Source organism: Lonchura striata, chromosome 1, assembly GCF_050655825.1.
Source record: "Lonchura striata isolate lonStrDom1 chromosome 1, ASM5065582v1, whole genome shotgun sequence".
NCBI classification, from domain to species: Eukaryota; Metazoa; Chordata; class Aves; order Passeriformes; family Estrildidae; genus Lonchura; species Lonchura striata.
Genome location: NC_140703.1, coordinates 67577358 through 67600490, shown reverse-complemented (window position 1 = coordinate 67600490; position 23133 = coordinate 67577358). Strand labels below are relative to the sequence as shown.

The 23133-nt window shown below is 36.4% G+C and overlaps 1 protein-coding gene across 4 annotated transcripts in view; it reads right to left on the bottom strand.

The window, feature by feature from the left end:
• The window catches only part of DCLK1 (doublecortin like kinase 1), a 231808-nt gene that overhangs the window by 41590 nt on the left and 167085 nt on the right, over positions 1–23133 (bottom strand). For 3 of the 4 annotated variants that reach the window (XM_021541917.3, XM_021541918.3, XM_021541919.3), the window contains exons 7-10: positions 9042–9126; positions 7568–7676; positions 2718–2775; positions 1880–1999 (exon numbers count right to left, since the gene is read on the bottom strand). In XM_021541917.3, coding sequence (XP_021397592.1) covers positions 1880–1999; positions 2718–2775; positions 7568–7676; positions 9042–9126 — 372 coding nt within the window. Of the gene's footprint in view, positions 1–1879; positions 2000–2717; positions 2776–7567; positions 7677–9041; positions 9127–15787; positions 20578–23133 lie in introns of those variants that run through there. The other variant, XM_021541922.3, reaches the window with a different exon arrangement.

Sequence of the window (23133 nt, the reverse complement as noted above, 5' to 3'; positions counted from 1 at the left end):
CAAAAAACCAGATTTCTCCAGAAAGTGACTACAATGCCTTTTTTTAAAACGTACATCTTTAACATTTATTTTCTAAATTGTTTTCTAAGAGTTTTCTGTTCCCTCCTCTCTCATTTAGCTGAGTAGGACTTCAATTAAAAATCCATTGGACACTACAGTTTACACATTTTTCAGTCATGAATAGCACAGCAGGTTTCACCCATAAAACCAGCTCTGTGCTTATACCTTGGCAGGTTAGACAAGGCACAGCTTTTAGTTCTTAGCACACCTCATGGGGCTAAGATGAAGGATTTGTCAATGCAGGCTAAAAGCTGTGGATACATGTGATTACAGTGCTGTGCAAGGGGATTGAGGTACCTTTGAACACGCTCTCGCAGACACTGAGGAAAACCAACAGTATTTGGTTTTCCTATTGGAAAATATTGGAAATACCAATATTTCTTGGTATTGTTTGGATTATATCCATTATGGATCTCATAGTGAGCTCACAAATGAATAGAATATAATAGAATAGAATAGAGCAGTAATTATGATTAAAATAGTGTTACATGGCTAATGGTATCTGATCTCAAGCTGTGCTATTTCACATTGCATGCCTAAGAGTGAGAGAAGGCTGTGATTGCCAAGGGAGTGGGGAAATTATTCTGGGCCTGGTTACACAAAGGGATTCATGGCATGAAAGAGTGCCAGTATTTTTCTTTTGTCTTAGGATTTAACTTTTTCATCAGAAAAAAATATGTCAGCTCCTTAGTACGAGCATCTCCTAGTGTGCTTCCTCAGAGTTTGGAGATGGTAGACAGCGGGGTTAGGGGGACCATAAGCTCCACAGCACTACTCAAGCCAAACAGGGCATCTGTCCGGCACAAACCTATGAGGACAATGTTGTCATCTCCTAAAATGTGGGACATGGCCTGAGCTTCTCATGGATGACAAGACTTTCTTTCCCAGACTGCTATGAGGACAGGGAAAATCTGTGGGCACCCACCCGTGAGGCACACAGAGTCTTCCATCTTTGGACTGGGAATATGGCTAGTGTCACTGGTGCTGCTTGGGGGATAATGGAAAAAACCCAAAAACCTTCTTATTCTACTTGCTCTTATATTCCAGACCAGAGACTGAAAGGGTATTTAAGAAACACCTGGACCTGGAATTGCCCTATTTAACATCTCAATGAGGTGCCTATATTAAGGGCACCTTCTAACCTCCACCTACAACCAGAGCAAAGCAGATTAACAATCCTGTTTTCCAAAAAGTGTTTTCTCTAAGTCACTGTGAAGAAATAAATAGGGTCCAAAATATAAATTATTGCATTCGCAAATTTACTTTTTAGAATAGAACCACGCTTTAAAAGGCAGAATTTCTTTTTCATTTTCCCTTTCCTTCAGCTTAAATTTAGATTGCTATTGAGGAGGCAAGCTTGAGACTGTGTTAATATAAATCAATAGAGAAAAAACACATTTAATATTGTTTAGATTTAATGTAAATTAATAAAAACTAATGAAACCCTTTCGCCTTTTCGTATTTTGAAGGCTGGTATTTATGGCTATTTGGACTGGGTATATTTTCAATTCACCTCAAGGCAGATTATAAATTTTTAATGAGTTTTCTTTTGAGGAAGCAAACAAAACTGGTGGTATACAAAGTACTGTCAAAGAATGTTTCCAAGTGTGGCTTACAGGAAGTTAGACAAATATTTGAAAGCTAATTTAAAAAAATCTGACAGTGGATTACACATCTTTCAGTAGGATTCTAGACCACTTTAAGAGAGCTCTTCCACTTTACATTATTCCATGATCCCATGTTTTTCAGTAAGCCTAAGCAGGAATGGAATTTTTCAATATGGTTGATAAAATAAGCAGGTTTACTCCAAAATACTCACCTTTACAAGTTCCATGACAAGGTACAACTCAGTTGGCATGTCCATCTCCTCAATCAGAAGTACAATATTGGGATGCTTGACTCGTCTTAAAATAGATACCTCATTCTGGATCATGTGTTCCTGACACACAAAAAATCTTCAATGAATATGGGTTAGTGGGAAAAAAATTCACAGTAGAAAAAGCAGAGAGAATTGGGAGCTGCACAGATTCTCTGGGGTTTTTGAAAAAACTAACAGATGTTGCCTCCAGCAACAGAGAAGGAACATGTTTAGAAACATCAATGTGGTAACTGAAAGTAGAGATAGCAGAACACAGAAAAAGAAATGGAAGAAAAGATGTGTTTCTGGTGCAGAGAAAAATGAAAGCTTTTTAAAATTTTCTCTGATGCAGAATCTTTAGATTTAACAACATCATAGCATCTTCTCACAGAACCTTTTGTTACTGATTTTAAAAGCTAACAGTCACTTGGTGCAAAATTGACATCAATTTAATTAACTTATGCCTTACACACAGTGACCAGTGTTATTATAATTATTTGTATTTTCTGCTTTCTATAACACCTGGAATGATGAAAATTAGAGGACATAATTACATAGATAAAGGGAAAGGAGTCACGCGCAAGCAACCAACTGGAGAATCATTGCACAAGTCTAGAACAGCACATGACTGCCTTTTCTCCTGAAACTCCAAGAGTCTCCAGAGGGTAGGCAAAGACTTCAACCAAAGAGATTCAAACACTTGTCAGGAAGGACACAAATACCAGCTTCTCAAAATGATCTCTCACAAAAAAATTCTTGGAAAAAATAGTCTTTTGGTCTCATATATTTTGGTACTTACTTTTCCTCTACATTTACTTTTCTTGATTATTTTCAGAGCATATTCTCTACCAGTTGATCTGAGGAAAGATAAAAAATATGTTCAATCACATTGAATATTTTTATCAGTTGAGTTTATATTTGTTATACGAGTATAATAAGTGTAGTAAAAGTTCTAGTAAAATATTATGTTTTTTCTAAGAAACAAAGCTTAGATTTGACTAGTATTTTAAAATGGAGCTAAAGTTATTAAATATGCATGCTTGAGAAAAAGACATATAACTTTTTTGTTTTAAAATGAAAGCATTTCAGTGTTTTCAAAGCAAAAAAAATTGCTTGACTTTTTCTTCCATTTTCTAATGAGAATTTTTATTTGTCATTTTTATGTAAAAATACCTTACAGTGTTCACAGGTTCAAATATTTTCAAAACAAAGAAATTTTGTTTTCTATCCTACAAAAAATACAACCCATGGAAAATTCTTACTTACTTTTTAATGAAAATGAAATTGTTTGCATATCTGCAGTCACAAGAGCTATGATAAAAATATCAGTCCTTGGAATACTTTTTTATGTATTCAGTAATTATAGGATATTTAGCAGAGTTAAATATGTTGGCTTTTAGCGAGAATGTGGAAGGTTCTGGAGACAGTAAGAGAAATTAGTTCAAGATGACAAGACATTTCCTTTTAACTACTGTGTTGTTTTGAATCCTTATAATATTTATCACTACTACATATATCTATTATCTAGAATACTAACAGAAAAATTAGCTTGCAGACAAGTTAACAATATCAACTTCCATTTCTTAATTAAGTTACAAAACCAGAAGACGGCTGTAAGAATGAAAACAAGAAGCTCTGCCTACAAGCCCCAGTTTCACTATAAGATTAAATGGAAAAGGGATAATTTAAGAAAAATATATTACTTTATATTATACTTATATTTTCATTTTGTAATACAAGCCTAAACAAGTTACAAATGTCTATTACATTGCCTTTAGGCATGCTTGGTTAAAAATTAAGAAAAAAAAAAACATTTCAAGAATACAGGGTCATTTTTTTATTCCTCATTTCACAGAAGACAATAGTTAAACTGATATATTAAACTGATAGAGAGCATGTTCAACAGAGATATTAATGTGTCTAAAAGTGTGCTCAGTCTGTTAAACAGGACATGAAAAGTGAATAATACACTGAAAGCACTGTGTCTGGAAAACAACTGGGCATTTTTATTTCTATATTAAAACATGGAGAACTCCTCTGGCAATGATGTACCACCAATTTTTAATTTAAGGAAAAATGGGTATTTCAATAAATACCACAAAATATTCATTATGTCTACCTTTCCAGGCAAAGAGCTAAAACTGTCTCTATTAGGACACCAATTAAAATAAATCACACAAAATAAGAAGGTTTATTAATTGGAGGGGGTGGGGGGGTGGAATTACAGCATATCTGTTCAAGATTTATGCAAATAAAAATAAAAAACTTATCCTATTTGTACTCTCCCACACAGAGGTTTAGTACTACAGCCCCCAAGAATGGGCTGCACACCACGTAGAGTGCCACCTTCCAGTGCTACTCTTCAGTGGCTACAATCCAAGCTCAGTGAGGGACAGGAAGAGATTTGGACACTATTTTTGGGACTAGAAGAAGGAGGTTGAACAAGAAATATTAGAAATTAAGATATCTGGGGTTCAAATTCAGACAAAATACAGCCTCTTTCAATAGCAGTCTCTTTCAAGCTGCTTGGTTGCCCTAGGAATGCTTCCTTTCTGTCATGAGAAAGGAAATTGATGGTTTTTGTTGGCCATGAGAGACTCCATGTACTCCAAGACACTGGGAAATGTGAGCTAGTGAGGAAATGTCAGCATTTGAAAGTATCTGAAAGTTAAAAATGAACACATATGAAAACACCGCAGGACAAATTGTGCGTACGATAGAGCAGATATGTAACAAGCAGATGACAACTCTGACTGCTCTTTGTTTTGGTAAAAAGAAAATTAAAGCTAAGATAATGTAAATCCTTTCCCCTGAAAAGCTGCAGAACCGTGGCCTGTCAGCAGCACTGCAACTTATACACCACCAAAAAATATGCATGGCCACGTCAGAAAGTCACTGTGAAAGAGTCACCAGTGTACCTCTCGCCTCTCACTTCTTGCTCACTCAAAAAAATAAAAAGGGACTACAAAAAGAAGGCAACATGTTATGGCTGGACAGGAGTCTGGACCCACTGCACTACCACAGAGTTGTACCTCTAGCTCACCGGGTTTGGTGCTGTGTTCCCTGGCTTTTAAAACTTTTGCAAACTTCATGGAGATTTAGATTGCACTGGAGACAAAAGTCTATCTTTGTTGTTATATTTGTGCATGCATTAAATGTATTTAAGGGTGTGTGCCTGTACATTCACAGATGCTCAAAACGGGATTTAGAATTTCTCATGTGAAAATTTTGGAGATGGTTTTTGATTTCTATTTGGACTGTTCATTGTCAGAGGAAAACGCTTGTGAATGTATCAAAGTGATCACAAACCTATATTAACAAGTGCTCACAGACTGATCTCACAGCTATGGAGAAGTATTCATGTGACCAGTGAATTTGTGCAGCAAGACCCATTCCTACTTGTTTAACACCTTATGGTGCTATTCCTTTGAAGTGTAATGCACACAGGAATTGTACTTCAGAAGAAAATGGAAAAGTTCTCTGTCCCAGGTATCACCCCATTAATTCTGGCTCTGCAAATGATGGACATATCAGACTTTGAAGTGAGGAGGTTAAAGAGGCTTAAAAAGACTGAAAAGAATATTGAAGAAGTTTCACAGGTACTGGTATAATTTACCCTCCTTACACACTTGTGGTGGGAAGGATATACTGCTTTAGAAGTATAACCTCACAGAAACAATTACACTTTAGTTTTCAAGATCTCCAAAAGTAGTAGCTCTGATAGAAATGGGATCTATGAAATGGTATAGCCCAGAGACCACAAGTCCATATATCTGGGAATAACTGGGTAAAAATGCTATTTGAGTACATTAGACACACCATGTTACTGGATACTTCTGGGATTGGTGGGATAGACAAGAGGACAGGAAACAGTTTTCATTCAGGCTCTCCAGGATATTGTAATCAGCATTATTTTTAGGTGTGATGGGACTTTTAATTTTGTTCATGTATTTTCTCTCAGTTTGGGAAAGAATTGTGACATGCACACTAGCACATCTATATTGCCTCTCAGCACAAAGTGCATTTTCAGCTGAATGAGTTTATTAAAACCACAACTTTTCTTTATTTTAGCTTCTAATCTGCTTTTCCCAGTCACTATTCCCTTCACCTTAAGTTGATTTTGTCTCTTTTTTCACCCATTTATTTCATTAGTCATGCCCCTCCATAGGGTTTTACAGTGTTTCCTTTGTTTCACACCATTTTGCTTTGCTTCCTTTAGGTTTCCACACAGTTGAGTGCTCAGACCCCGAGGTTTGATCTGAGCAGCTACTGCCCTCTGGATGACCAGCTCCACCAAGAACTCTGGCAGAACACTAAAGGCCTCACCAGAACTTTGGCCAAGTCCCACAAGCACACTGTCAGCTGACATGAAATCCACTCTCACCCTTTTCTGAAACAGCTGTCTTCATGATCTCCAAGTTGCACTTTTGGATGCAGAGGTGGACCTGGATTTTTACAAGGAGCCTAGTTTAAAACCAGCCAAGCTAATTTATCATTGTTTGTCAGGAGATTTAATCTCACTCTCCAGGGCTTATATCATATTCTTACAGGCTAAAGAACAGTTTTACCTTTGAGCCCAAAGGTGAAGTTATAGTCCTCTGTAAGAGTCTCCTCTCCAGGATATGGTAATAGGGGATAGAAAACTTAAATGATGAAATTTCATTTTCAAACCTTGACATCTCTATTGTCCTCTCTTTTGGACATCTCCAGCTCCAGCAGCTTTTTTCTTTGTCTGCAATGCTACAATTTAACATGAGCAATCCTATGGTAATTTCACAAACAGGTGAAATGCTTTCTGTCTTTTATATCCCATAGTGTCCTATTTTTAACAATACTACTAAAAGGCAAGCACTGTTCTGCTTAGAGCATTCCTGCTTTGTTCCCTATTTTTTACACTCTTAAGGTTGGGTAGAGCCAGTTCAAGCCTGAACAGATTTAGAAACAGACACATGAATAGTCAACCTGGACATTTTCAGCAACATTGACACTTGAGGTAACTTGTGACTTCTCTAATATGGAGTAGACATCTAAAATCAATGACTCTTTTCACCTCTTAACAGTAAAGGTCACTGAAGAAGTTAGATTTTGGTGTCTGCAGTGAGGCTCATAAAGTTGGAAGGAGCAAATATAATGGCACAAAGCAGGCAAGCAGGAGTTATACGTCCATTAAATTAAAAATAAATATGGAAGAAATTACACCTCAATGTCAGACGGTAGAATAGATGGATCCAAAATTACTTCTTTGTGCTGACCATTGCCACTACACCCCAATCAGAGAACTTCCTGACATCTTTACAGAGTGCTGCTATATGTGAAATGTTCCACTGGTCTAATGTAAAAGGAGCATTGCAAGAACATACTGCAAGAAAAGATGTTATTTCAGTGCAACAACAGAGATGTAACACAAGGAATTGGTAAAATCATGTGGAGTGTAGCAGAAAAAACCCATATAAACCCCACAACGAATTAAATTTATAGATTGCCCCTTGAACTCACTCTTTTTTTAATTTGAGAGGACATTAGTTTTTCCATCTGGCATTGAGACATTACCTTATTACATTTCTGTATTCTACAAATAAAGATACGATCTGGAAAAAACATGACATTAATAATTATTTTTTACAGTAATAAGCTTGTTATCCTCCTCACCTTTCTATACACTCCTTCACAATAGCAAAATTTCCGTCTCCTATAGTCCTTCCAACTTTATATCGCTCTGCTATTGACGCTGGGACCTGGAAACCTTCCTCCAACACTTCTGAAAGAATCATTAGTACATTTTTATTGTTAGTGAAGGAAACACAGATGTTGCACATAACATGCATTTTAAGTCCACAGTTTAGGAGCCTGGAAACCATTCAGTCAGTATCTCACTTACTGTACAGTGAAACCATGCTGCTGACATTGTATATACTCAACAGGTTTCATGCAGATACAATATTGAAAAATAAGACTTCTGGGGGCTCAAACATACCACCATTTGAGTGTTATATAGTTGCTCTTGCAATATGCCCCCAAGACAAAACCAAAATTGTATTTTTTTAATTACAAAAAGGCCTCTATGATCTGCACAAGCGCAGACCAGCCTCCAAAAAGGGCTGGAACTCCTTGACACAGCATGATTAAATATATGTACCAAAGAAGTCCAACACTCAAGCACTTATTTTATTACATCCTGTAAACTGAGACATCCATAAAACTCCTCATGTGCTAAGTGCTAGTTCTCCCCATCCCCCAATATCAAATATTTAGTTTTTAAACAAATGTTCTCAATAATACTACCTCACATGCAACCTGGGTACCAGATGTTTAGGTAAAATTGCATTACACAGTGTCTAAGCATACGAGAAACTTGTAGTTTAATGTGTTTTAGTGCTCATTCCTGTACTGTTATTTTTAAATGTATTTGAAATAGTGTTACAAATACCTAACATGCCTCTAAAAGCTGACTGTAAACTGCAGCTGATACAAACTACTATATAAATATTGTAATGTAAAAAAAAATCCTCTCAGAAATGTGATTTGTGTTTACGATCTTTAAGACAGTGCATTTAACTGTGTATTACTCTGTCCTTTGTTCTAGTTTAGTATTAAAAGTGAATGCTAGGAATGCTAGGAAACAAGGAGGCTGGGGTTTGTCTGCATTCACAGACAGCATGAAGAGCTGTTCTCCAGCAGGAGCACAGATACACACACACACGTACGTAGATGTGCATGTGAGCCAGCAGTGCTCGAGCAGACCTTGTCCCTTAGCCAACTCGCTCAAAGCCTTAGCATGGAGTAAGGCTATCCATTTCTGAGTAAAGACCCAGGACTGCAGTGTGTTCTTTAGTACCATGGCAGATGAGACGAAAATACTGAAACAAGCCAGTCAGTACTGTGTTGCATACAGAAATAAAACCTTAAGTATTCCACAATAAAAATACCTCTGAAGAGTGATGTCCAGGTCAACTCTGATCCAGAGTGAATCTAACTGGTTTGCTAAGACTGAGAAGCTGCCTCACAGAAAATTATCCAGCCTGTAATGCTCCCACCTTCTCTGGCAGGAAGAATGACTCATTTCCTACACAGCTGCTGTTATCACTACACTGACTGCTTTGTAATGTCAGCCTCCAAATGTTACCTTCTGCAGGGCCATCATTTTCATCCATAGAGCTGCAAACTTTGGTGGATGCTAATGAGGTAGAGGAGCCACTGTGTTGGGAGCTCTGGAAATGGAGACACAAATGAAAACAGATGATTTTTAAGAAGCACAAGTACCCACAGCACGTTCCCGCTGGACACACGTCCTGGAGAGGCTTTAGTGTTCCCTATTGTAAAGTATCTACTTCGGTGGATGGATACATGGATGCTTGGGAAGAGTCCAACTTCTTCCACTGAAATTACACTTTCGGTAACCTTACATTACTGGAGAGATCCTTGATCCATCAAGTGCAGCAATGTGCCTACAAGAATACTTTGATATATGCTCCAACAGTTTCTCCCTATTCCTCATGCATTTTGGCAGGGAAAACTGAGGAGCCGTATGCCCTCTACAGGCCAGAGACCGTGCTCTTAGAGACCCTATTAACTCAGCAGGCACTAGAGGAACCTAAGTCTTTAGTTGGCTGTGTTATGGGCAGAATTCCTCAATTTTACAAACCTCCCTCTGTTGGAATCCTCCCCAGTTTTGTTCTAAAAGGGAGAACTCATTATAGTAATGTATGGACAAATAAAATGCCAGGGTGGTTGCAGTTTGCAACCAAAATGGTTGCTGTTTCCTTTGACTGGGGGTAGCTCACTTGCGGCAGTGACTCTGTTCTTGTGCTCCGTTTCATGTACTTCTCCTGCAACTGTAAGAGCCTGTCTGTACAGCTAATGGGGGGAGAGTGGTGTCTCTGTGGCCCCTCAAAGGAAACTTGTAGCCACCCACCTTGGATGCCAGAAGCGTAGGAGGCAGGATCTCACCGGGGAAGCCTTCCAAAGCACCTATCAATGTCTATCAGTTACCTACAGGCTTTAGGAAAACTGCTTCATCATGCATCTAGATGGATGAAGCTACACAGATATTTGAGATGGACTGGATTTCACCCAAAACTTTTATCCTGTGGTGCATAACAATTATACAAACTCATCTTCAGGATTCTCCTATCTTCAAAGGAAGCAAGAACTATAAATGTAAAGGTGGCCCTTCAAACTTAAATCCAAATGAAGCATTTCTTCAGGTCCTCCTATTACAACTTAAGTGAAAAATATTCAGAGGATTTGCAAAACTAAAACTTCCTTGGGTTCACGTCATTCACATGAGGAAAGTGCTGCACTATTTCATTATCTTCTTCAGTCTATATATTATATAGATTGCAGGCTTACTTCATGTAACTAACACTATCACTTCCTTATCAGTATTTTCAAGGTTTTTAGATGCCCACAATCATGGTGCCAATCCACTTTACAAATTAAATATAACTACTTTGGAATTATTTCTTTTGTCTGGCACTGCAGAACACAGCTCATGGCTGGAGCAAGAATAACTGAAGTTGCAGCAGTTCAGACATTTGCTGAGTACCAAGCCAAGGAAACTGCAATCAACAACAAAATCTGGCCAGTATGCCGAATTCATTTGAACAGAGTAACTTTTAATTTCTCCCATAACAAAGGTCAGATGACTTAGACAAAGTCTGAACTTGGCCTACTTTTCACTAAATAATCCTGAGAGCTTGCACATCCCATCTACCATGAGATTCTTTACCCTTGTTTCCTTTAATCAACCCCAGCTCCCTCTTTTCATCCAGGCAAGTATTTCTTCTGAGCTTTGACCAGAACTGAAGAATGCATTAATCAATTTTTGGACTGTTTTTGTTGCCTCTTGACAACAGACATCAGCACTGAGTGATTATATGCAGTTTGCTAAGATATTGCTGCTCTTGTTTCATGGTTAGGACGTGTTTATATATGTTCTATTCCCGCACTAAACTCTGCGTGACATCCCAGTAAAAACTTACCTCTGGTTCATTTTTGAACAAATGAGCAGATGTGGATCAAGGTAACGGGAAAATGCTAGGAGTTCTCATGCCTGGAAAAGTCAGTCTCAAAGCCTATTTTTATACATGTGTAATGAGAGAATTGTTTCCTTTACAGTCCTGCTTGTAAAATAAGTAGAAAAACATGTTCTCTCTACTCCTTCTGCTATGTTTGTTTGTTTTCCTAGAATAGAGATCCAATTTCATACTTATTTTCCCACTCCACAGTATTTTCTGAAAGGAATTGCAATTTAAATATGTTTAATATTTATTACTTCTATGATCAGGAATGAATCATTACAACATTTAAGAAGTACAATCACAACAAGGTTAGTGCAAGATTTTCAACAGATTATTTAACAGCTACTTTTTTCATATTTTGCACTTTAAATGGTGACATTACACTACTAAGTAGATGTTAGGTCAAGGCTGCTGACTGCACAGCACTGCAGCTTCCTTTAGCAGCCTGATGCTTCTTTACAAGTCTTGCAGTCATTGCTGTCATCCATAAGAATGGGAGACATGAAAATTGAGATCTAACTCAGTGGCCATATCATCTCAGAGTGGGTGCCTAGAGACACTCAAATTTCTGTTTGAGGACTGAAATTTTCAAGGACCTTAAAACAAGGCTTAGCCAAGAAATGCAATTGCTTAGTCCTTCCAAAATGAGATATCTTCAAAGACTCATTTAAGCAAAGCATTTTAGCAAGTGTTTCAATTTAAATACAAATAATCTTAATGATCTACACATGAGTGAAATTAAATTGACTCCTAAATAGGTCTTGGACAAACTTCTTAAATATGTATTTAACCTAGGTTTAGTCTAATAGACTGAAAAAAAGTGGCCCAAAGAAAATTTAAAGGAAAAAATTTACTTCATACTGAGGTTTTAAGTGGCTCTACTTCTTTTTTTATTGGCCCTGTTAAAGATGGGAAGGTTCCAATGTTTTTTGTTAACAGCAAAACTGAAATAATGCATCAGTATATGACATAACACTGGTCTGCAAACAAAGCATATAGCCCCTTTGGTGACAGCAGCCTGCGAAGCATTGGCACAGAGGCAGAGGCAGAACTCGTCAGTGACAAGAAAGCAGTAGCTAGGAAGATGTGCTAAAAATATACACTAAGACTTTTAAAACTTTAAATAATTATTGAAAAACATATCAAAATGTACTCTTCATTACCTTTGCTGAACCCATCCTATTAAAACAACAACAGATTGAAAATAAATCAGGAACTGGACATTCGCACATATTCACCAAATCTGCTGGCAGCACCCCTTTCACAATTAAAGAGATGTTACTGGATAAACATGACACAAATATTTTCATCTTTATTCAGCCCTCTCTAACAACACGCAGGCATTTATTTATCTTTACTTCAGCTAGAAAGAGATTTCATTTATTTAGACTTTAATTAACTCGCTGTTCTCACAAGCTGAGAGCCCTGCGGGTCCAGCAATCCTTGTGGGTCTCAGCCTTCCTTCCAGTTGGCTTGCCAATCGTGAGGCAGTCTGTCGTGCTCGCTGTTGTTCTCACAGATGTGGACCCCATCAGGGATTTTGCAGATGGGGAGGGGGAAAACCAACCCTAAGCAAGAGTATAATCTCTTCAACACACAGACTTTAATGCAATTAGCTGTTTTAATTTTAAGAGATGCTGAGGAGCTTGGAATGTCATCACTTTTACACGGATTTAAAGGGGTCCAGTTGCACAGGTTGCCAGCACATGGCCAGTTTTATGGCACACCTTCATAAAAGCAGTGGCATAAAAAAATCAGGTCTTTGGTGTAAGCATTTCAGATCCTATTCAGGTTTATACAACAGATGGCCAGCACACCACACACCTCACTGATGTGAATGGAAATATTAGCACTATAGAGTTTCAGCCATGTCTCACCCAGAGACTTATTTTTCAACTGTTTGGTAAATAGTTTGTATCTCAGTGGAAACTGTGCTAAATTCATGAAAAAAAAAAAAAGAGGCAGCAAAATAAAAATTACTGTAATCTCTCTCTGTTGATACTCACCTTTGTTCTAAACAGCAGAAATTTTTCTTGTGTACTACTAGTGTCAGCAGTAATAAAAAGAGACTTAAAACAAGTATGATAGGAAGTTTGTTAGTGCAATTCAGATTCCTGAATCTCAACCCTAAACACTGCATTCTATTTGCTAAACCTCTTAAAACCTTTCTTAGTGCATGTGGAGTTTACAATGTCTCTCAACAATAGGTTCCTTTGTATTTTTCCAGTATGAAGGAAGCATCTGGATGAAATGTGAGTAACAGAAAAGCACACAGGTGTAATGCTAAGTTTGGATCTCATGCAGAGCTCTACTCTTCTAAAAACTGGCTTAATGTATTGAGCATTAAAATTAGTAAATAAAGTGTAAGTTCAGGAAGGAGGCTCAGGAGAAGGGAACTATTAATATCTTTAAATTATGCCTCCTAAGATGTTCCTATTCCAAAGAACTCAAAAGAATCTTTATAAAAAATACAAAAATATAATCATGCCAGTAATATGTGTAAGATGTAGCTCAACTCAGTAAGGAAAAACAGCTTTAAAACCAAGACTAAGCATTTAGCCCCCTACAGTCACCTCTTTTGGAGCCCATACTAATGCTCAGTCTGGTTATAAAACAACCTTTGAAAGGTAGCTGTCATGGCTTCCTGACAGGCTCAGTTCCTTTGCATAATGATGAATAATGGTAAAATAAAGACAACCATCCAGTAGAGGTATTAGCTTTTAAAGACTGAAGGAGATAAAAAAATTCCCATAATATGTAACAGTGTTAAGCAAGAAATAAGTGAGTCAATGAACAGCAAAATGGTACATCATCCAAGAACAAAAGCAGAGGACAGCTGATTTAAAACAACAAAGTAATACATTTTGATGTAACTTTTAAGAAGATAAACTGATTTTTTTTTTATTATTCAACTTAGAGAGAAGCAAAGGGTTACACTGAAATTCCCTCTCCAAACTATAACCAGTGAAAAATGTTTTTGATTTTCTTTTGTTTAACTTTACATTTTTCTGCTGAGACAGGGGAAAAAAGCTTTCATGTAAACATTACAGAGTTGGCAAAAAAATTACTTCATGAAGAAACATGAAATCCACAATCTTCATTCTGAAAGAATGGAAACTAATGGAGTTCAATGTATATAAAGATAAATGATGCAATTGTTTTCCTTTCCGGTTTAGATACTTCACTAAAATGGCACATCAGATTCAAATTTATTTATAAACGGTTTCATCTGGAAAGGAGTAGAAAGTGTATGCAAACCTGCTTGCAAACTTATTCATAATTCTACGTCCTGCCCTGTTTTGTTAGACACTTGAGAGAGGTCCTACACAGGGAAGTGATTTTGTTGTCGTTCATTTATGCAATTATGCAACACAGCTTGAAGAAGAGATAAATTCAAATGACACAAGCAATTATCTGGTGTATTATCAGGGTCTTGTGTTGGTTTTCTTCTTTAAGGGATAGAGGGAAAAATGGAAGAGTTTGCAAGGAAATGGAGCTGACAGACTGAAGTTAAATTTGCAAGCTTGAAGCACTTTGTTTTATTAAGATCCCCTCACTAAGCTGCAGTATTGGATACTTATACACTCATTTGATTTGTGTAACAAGACAATTCAGAAAGACAAATATAATTTCCTACATGGTATTTAACAATAAATTTAAATCTAACCTCCACTGGTTCCTAACAGCTGATTCCAAAGTTGAGCCATAATTCACTCTAGGCTCACTCAGCCTTTGACATCATTCAGGAAAGACTGATGATTTGAAAAGTGAAAAATCAGATTAGTGGTATTGGAAGTTATTACTGTCATTTCTCTATCCTCATTGAGATTAACCTAAAAAATTACATGTACAGTGATACAATGTGAAGGAGTCCTTTTACCTCTTCTAAAATTATACACAGGTAAAATTTTCTATTCAACTACAGAATAAAAATTGAAAAGCTACCAACCTGAAGGAGTATCTTATACCTTTCATCTAATTAAGGGCACAGAAAAATAACCATTTCACTTTAAATTATTTAGTTGTATTTTAAAAGCTCTCACAGTATTTTTGACTGTTTCTTGGTAGAGGCAGAAACCTCAGATATTTTATTTCTACTCTTCCCCATTTCTATCATATTGCTTTCCTTTCCATGTGTGTACGCCTTTTTTTAGGCAGAACTATTTACCAGCAACCAAGGGCATTTCAAATCTAGGACTTTTATCATGCCCACAGTTTCCTCCAGGAACATCAGCTGAAGCATCAGGCTGACAGATGACATGTCAGAATTTGTAACATCTCTTTTCCCCCACCCCTGCCAAACAAGAAATAAAACTAGGCTATGGATATGTGACGATGCTTTTTTAGAGTGGAAAAATGTATCAGAAAACTACGTACTTTTTAAAACACACCAAGTATGTTTCAGTACTATTAGCTTTTCACAAGCATATTTTCCTAATACTTGTCTTAGAAGAAGTTCTGCTGGGGCTCAGGCTGCTGGTTGGGACCTTTCTTTGGATATTCCACTAATTTCCCACTTCATGCTTCAAATCCAGCCCATCATGTGCACACAAAATTACCCATAAGCAATTCCAGGCAGTTATATTTACTGTCTTCACAACACCCACTACAAACCAAACTCCTCCTTGAAGCATTTTTTGTATCTACACACTAAAGCCCTGAGTTTATTACTAAAAAACACACTGAATGCATCTACTGTTTAAAGGAACCCATTAGGATGCATGAACCCCACATGCTTACACTAAGGTTAGATGGACAATGTTGATCCAAAATGAACAAGGAACACCAAATGCAAGAATTTTGTTAAACCATGTTAATCACGTTTCCAAAATAAATTCTCCGAACAGTGTGCATTTTTAATATATATTTATTACATCACTTACAATAATCTACATTAATGTTAAATCTAGCAAAATAACAAATTGCAACCAGGATGACATGGTCAAATATGAAACACAAGTACAATACAGTATGATGAAACAATGGCACAAAAATGAAGGTGATTTTTGTCAGCTGATTATAAGAAATAAAACATTCATCAGTATTTATTTTGCAAGTTTTACATATTTTGTTGATAAATCAACAGCTTTCTTTTTGGTTTCCTGTTTCACATGAATACAAAAATGGTATAGTTTTAAAAGCAAATATCCAAGCACTTTTCATTAAAAAAAATAATTGTATGCATAACTTTGTAAAATCTTAAACTTATGTTGTAAATGTGCCAAATATTTACAATATCATAGTGCAACTGAGAAAACAAAGAGGTCTTAACACAAACATTGTTAGCTCCTCTTTCACTAGAGCCCAAATTCCAAAACACTGTATTGCAGGGCAAACCATAACCTAATTACCCCATATAACACCAGACAACAAGGACACGCTGAATATAGTACAGCTTTCTTCACACTTCACTGCTGAGGGTTAACTGAAGCGAACTGGAGGATAATCACCACGCGCAGTCAGGGACACCAACCCGCGCAGGAGCGCGTGCGCACGGTGCGTGCGCTCAGCCTTGCGCGGACACAGCTCAGGTGTCACCTACAGACCCACTGCCTGCCTGGGGACAGCTGCCAGCTGGAGACAGCCAGAATTGTCATGGCAGCAGGCATAGCTCAGGGCAGCCCCTGCTCTGCTCAGCAGACCCTGGTTTTCTGGATGGAAGGGCTTTCCTGGAGGAAGCACACCCATTTCCAAAGAGGAGGACAACCACTTGCTTGCTTTGCTCTGCACATAAAGGTATTGCTGTCTGTGCTTTGTAAAGTTGCTTTTCATTACTCATAGCCACAAGCTCTTGTCACTAGCAGATAGAAAGTGAAGATTAAATAAAAACCGATCTTGTATTTGGTTGCACACCATTAACTGGATATAAAAAAAGCACAGACAACATTAATCTATGCATTCATCAAGGGATGAGGTAATTTAGCACCATAAGGATTTTCTGTCTGTTCATTTCTCTACATTTTTGACAGATACGGTAAACTTGAATTGATCAGTTTCTTTTCTATATTTCTGTTAATTCATTTTACATTCAGAGTGCAGTTTTTGTAACTATGTACCATATAAAGTTCACACAGCAGTGTGAATTATGAAACTGCAGAAGAAAACATTATTATTTATCTCAATTTCACACAATCTCAATCCAGTTGTTCTCCTAGGATGTTGAACTATATATATCCTTTCTTGCAATATACATTTATAGCCACAATATTAATACCCCAGAATTTTCATCTTTCAGCCAAATATGCCCTGTGAAAATGAATTGAAGAGAAAAATAACTAAATATAATGTGCTGTCTCTGAATTATTTTACGAATTGGAAAGCAATTTTTACATTACATAATGAATGCTAAAGATTTTACCGATTTCAACAAAAGAACTTCTAATTTTTGCATGACTTAATGTAATGCAGAACAGCACCATTGAAGAGGAGGCATAAGACTGAACATGTCAAAAGGATACCATTTCAAATATTCAAATTTCAATTTAGGATTAATGTCTTGTCTTTGTGTATGTATTTGTGCATAAGTGTCTATCCTTCCTACCTTGGACTCAATGGTGGGTTTGCCACTAGCTTCTGGTCGGTTTGAAATTAGCCCTTGTTCATAGATGTGGTCTCTTAAAACTGTACAGAATTCCTTGGGGTAGCTGCTTAGCAAGGAATGGTTGGTGCAGCTCCACCAACTTTACCAGAGCTGTAATGAATCCTGCCAGATGAGCATCCTCCTGTTAAAACATTTTCCCCATTTATTTGTTAAAAGTCACAAATGGGACATAACAGCACATGGGTTCCAAAGCTATTAATCTATGTACGTGTGCATGTGCGTGTAAATATAAACATATGCATTCTGTGCTTCACATGTGAACTGCTTGTTGCACAAAAGAAGAAAAGAGGTTTAAAAACAAAAATGAAACAAAGTTGCAGAAAGCATTAGGGAAATAATCACAAGTATTCATAAAGCTCAAAGGGAAGCAAAGCTTTCACAATCTATACAAGACTCTTTAGCTACATTATAATCACCTTGGAGCAGGCACAAATAATGCAGCATACAGAGAACTTTCAGAGGTTCAAACACTATAAAGTTGCTTAAGCTATTCTATTATTTAATGCAGTTAATGAACTCTAGGAACAAACTAAAACCTGTGCTGTTGCAAGCAGAATTACAGCATCAAGGAACACAATTTCAGTTCCACCCATAAACTGAAACCTTCTGGTCTTGCTCAAAAGAAACATTTCATTTCTGCTCATGTATAATGGGAATTACATTCCACACAAAAAAGGATCTCAAAGTCTATAAACAGTGTACCTTTTCAATCTCTAAGGGACTTTCATTCCTAAAATGAAATATTAATGATATGTCTTGCCCCTGAATAGCCCCTTAATAAAAGTCATATGTTGAAATGATTAAATGTTGTGGACTAGTATAATCTTTTTTAAAACAGTCTTGATGGAGAACTCACTATGATAACAATTACTGATATAAGGTCCATTTTTCTTTTCCACAGCTAAGCAAAGCTGTGGGATTCAGGTTTGATGGCAGTCTGTGCTCCCTGTGCAGAACAGTCTTAATAAACTGACTAAGCAGCAGTAGCCTATATGGGAGAAGTGAGGGAAAATAAAATTCCTGGAATTTATTTTCTTTACAGGAAAAAAAAAATTAAAACGTCAGGAAGTATTTCTCTCAATCTAGTCTAGTTGCCTGAATTTTTGGAAACTGATCCCAATGCACCTTTATATAATATGAATTTCTCAGGATCAAGTAACACATTTTGCAAAGACATTCCCTCATAACAACCAAAAATGCAAGTAACTTCACAGCTGTGAACTTTTTCAGAACAGGGCAGCCTATGCATTATGGTATGGGGTGAGGGATGGACTGTTCTTATGGCTGGGAACAGTTTTGGATTGAAGTCTGAGGCAGGAATGGCAAAACATGCATCTCAAAAAGGAATGACCTGACTGCTTCAGCAAACCTGCCAGACCAATGACTTTCCCTCCAAATGATACTGGAACCACATATTGGAAAAAGAGAAGGTAAGTTTTGTATTCTGCTGCCCTTTTATTTCTTTTTGCAAATATTCTCTGTAAAGAAAATTATGTTGATACAGTCAAGCCATAACATCACATGCCAACATTTTCCATTTGCTGAGTTTTATTATGGACAAATCAGCTTAAAGGAATTATTTCACTCCATTTAGAAGTTGGCATGTAGCAGCTAAACCTTTTCTTCAATTAAGTAAATTTTCCTGATTTCAAAATATATTAAATCATCACTAAATAGCTCAAAAATAGAACCTCTATAGATTTTTTGCTGAGAATAAGAAACACGCTGATTTCTAATTCTTAAATTATTAGTCTTTGAGAAAATTAAAGGAAAGGTATAAGACTGCAAAAATGTGTGATCACTACACTATGGACTTAATACCACATACAATGGGAAATATTGCTATTATGTAAATTAACTAGACTAAGATTCTCACAATAAAGCAGCAGAAAACAAATAAAAATTAGTAGATATTTGTTAAGCAACTGGTTCTAATGCATGACCTACTTTAACACTAAAGGAGTTTTGCATATTCATGCTGTACAAAAAGAGCACCTCTAGATGCTGCAAAAACAGAAAAATTAGGTCAATAGGAGGATGATTTACAGTATTTACCGTTTCTGTTGGCTTTCTTTTTAAAATGCACAAAATGTCTTATAGGAAATAAAAATGATGTTCCCCTTCTCAACATAAGTGAATATAATCAATTACTTTCTCAGGCAAAATACATTTTTCCAAAATATGTCATCATAAGTATGTCAGATGACACCGCTAGACAGCAGGCCCTTGTATTTCCTCAGTCAGAAATCTGTCTCTCTTTACTTGCTACATATGGATGGTCAGCATTAACAGCTCTTGCCAGGTAAAACATTCAGATTGCCTGTGAGCACCCTTCTGTTTACAGTCATCAGATGGCAATGCAGTGAAGAGAATTTGACCACTGCTCTGAAAGAATTACTTTTGGCCTGCGACCACACAGGATTTCTTCACTTTCCTTTCATTTGGATAAAAAGATTAAATTTAGGGTGCTTCAAATGTGCGTGTTGGGATCAGACAGCATGGTGCAAGCAGTTTAATATGGCAGGTTTTTTTCTTCTCTGCATTTTACCTATTCGTTGGTAAAAGCAAAGTACCTATTAACTGTTCATATCAAAATGAATAAAGATAGATATGGTAAAAACGGAACATATAATCAGTACCTTTGATGATAAAAATAGTGCTATTCATAAATGTGCCCACTATGGATTTGTGCATTATATTCACTTTATCCAATCTTTGTGCCTTTAAGTATGCACAATGCTGTTCTGGATTTGATGGACATATTCAATGGCTCATTCATTACAAATTCTTGCATTAAAATGCAGTGATAAAGCCAAAAAATACCCCCACACACTAGAATTAATTTGGCCCCATGTTGTTAATATTAAATATGCAAAACTCTTTTGCGCGGTTCACTATTACTGTAAATTAGCAGCTATTTTCTTTAAAAATGTTAAACCTTCATCAAATCACAAACCATAAACATTGTTCCATTTTCTCTTTTACACTGAGTCTCCTACTGAATCCATATCATCCGAAGAGAGTGGGCGATACAGGTCCTGTAAGATGAAGTGCAGTATAGATTTGTTTATTCTGTTTGATTTGTTGTACTGCAACTGTCTTATATTCTTTTTGTTACTGTGGACCAGAAGACATTGTTCAACAAAAAATACACGTTCTATATGCTCATATTGTTGTCTTAATGTCATATAATTATTTTTTAATCAAAAAAGATAGTAAATAAAGCTGAAGTTTCAATGTACAACACAGAGGAATTATTTTTTTTCTTTGAGTCTGTCCTATTAAACACTATTCAAACAGTATTTGTTCTGAAGAATCTCTTAATGGTTTGGAAACCTGTAAACATTAATTTAATCTCAAAGGGAATGTATTTCCCATTTGGCCATTTTGCAGTGGCAGAGCAGTAAAGTGCTTACCTTACATAAGTTAAAAAAACTAAAAACTTGCCACCCACTGGTGATATAGCATGGATACAGCAACATTTGACCCCTGGACTGCTGGCACTGTATACTGCTGTTGCCTATGTTGTACTGACAATGGTGTTCCTTTTCCACAGCTCCTCTGTGCCCGTGTGAATGTATAAAAAGACAGCATGTTTTACACTTTGTCCCCCCATCACCGTCTCTCTGTCGGTAGCCAAGCAACCAGCTCATGACAGCAGAGGGAGAGTCTGAGTGGATCTGTACATTTCATTCTTTCAACACACTGATCCTCTGATGGATCAGACAATCCTCGAGTGCCAGAGGTGTTATGGGATGATACATCACCCTATCCCACCTCCACAGCCCAACAACCCTCTTCAAGACACACAGTCATAAGGAATGAAAGTTCAAAAAAGAGAAGTGGCACAGGATAGGGTCCTGTCCTTTTAAAGTGATTTAGGCATAACTGATGGTCCAGAGGGGTTCTGATTGGGCAGGTGGCTAGCACATCTCATAGCCATTTTTTGATATCTTAAGGTGTTTTGGGGGATCCTTTCTATATAGAACACACTAACAAATTGCAACAAAAAATCCCTGTAAGACAAAGTACAAGGAAAACATGAGAATGGGAAAGCTGATGGAACCAGCTTTTGGGTTGACTTGAATGGATTTGTTTTGCTTTTTTTAATCACAGTAAGATAACACAGACAAGAAATGAACAAATCTAAAGGCTATACTACAAAAGAGGATCAGCTAAAATGAATGCTTCACATATTTCAAATTGTGATCTCAATAAACAATGCAGGTTCATATTTTACTTGTAGGCATGAGGTAAAAGGGATTTAAGTACCTTAAAGGGGGGATGATTCCCTAGAATGCATAGTCTGTATGTATTCTGCCAATGGGCATGTATAGACACAGTAGAAGACATTAGACTGGCAGAGTGAAAATCACATCTTAAATACATTTCTACTATGTTGCAAACAATCTAGACAAGAGAACAATTTTAAACAGACAAGACCATCTTATTCTGAATACTAACTAGTCAGTTAATTATTAAAATTTCCTTTGAGAATGTACAGTTTGGGAATTTCTAAAACATACAGGAAAAAGGAATCTTTTGATTTCCTAGAGAGGGTAATACCCCAAAATTTTGAACAGTATCTCCCAGGTGGCTGCTCTGACTTCTGAATATTAAAAAAAATATGCATTTTGAACTGACAAATAAGGTATTTCTGAATTTTAATATTTAGAGAATACTTTTATGTTTCTTTCATAACTCTATGATTGCTTTAAATCAAAATCATTCACCAATTTCAGTGCCATTTTCTCTGCTATTTTACCTGCTTTCAAATGCTTGAAAGTCTTAAAAAGTTTTCCTTTCTGAAAGAATTTTTGTTACCTATAATTAGCCAGAGAGCTGTATGTCTTGAAATTATGAGGAGAATCTAATTATTATTTTGCATAGATTTTATAAGAAGACAAAAATTGCTGAATGAATCTGACTTCTTGGCTATGTGCAACTCAGAAAAAAATCCTTATATACATAGAATTCAATCTGTATAATCAGTAAAGAGGTATCTTAAATCTATTTTTTATTCTGTAGGTTGCAACTCCTAACAACATAGAAAAAATATTTAAATTTTTTTCTAAATGCCATGTCACCTTTTCTGCATAGTTAACTGCACTGTGTTGCAGTAGTAACTATATTTGTGGGTAACTCATTAACTCTACTTGAATCTGCTATTTCAAACCTGAATTTCAAATGTATTAATCCTCTGGGAAAAAAATCTAAAACTTAATTATGTTCATAACAATATAAAAACTAGAATCTTAATTTCCTATTTAAGAATAAAGAAATAATTAAACTGCATGAAAAAGTAACTATAGCACACAGTCTGCTAGATAAAATATTCAGAAGCTGAAAATTGGTTGACAGTTAGCTAAGATAGCTGATAAATTGTTCCTAGTTCACTTTCAACTTCGTGAATTACACCCATGAAATTAATCTTTCAAATCTTACTTTCTTCAAATATAGACTGAGTTTCGCAGAAGATTATAAAAATATAACTTTCACTGACTTCTGGATTTCTGGAAAAAACTCAGCCAACATACATATGCAAATGAGAACAGATAAATTTTATCTTTTTTTTATTCTGGCTTTTGAGGGTA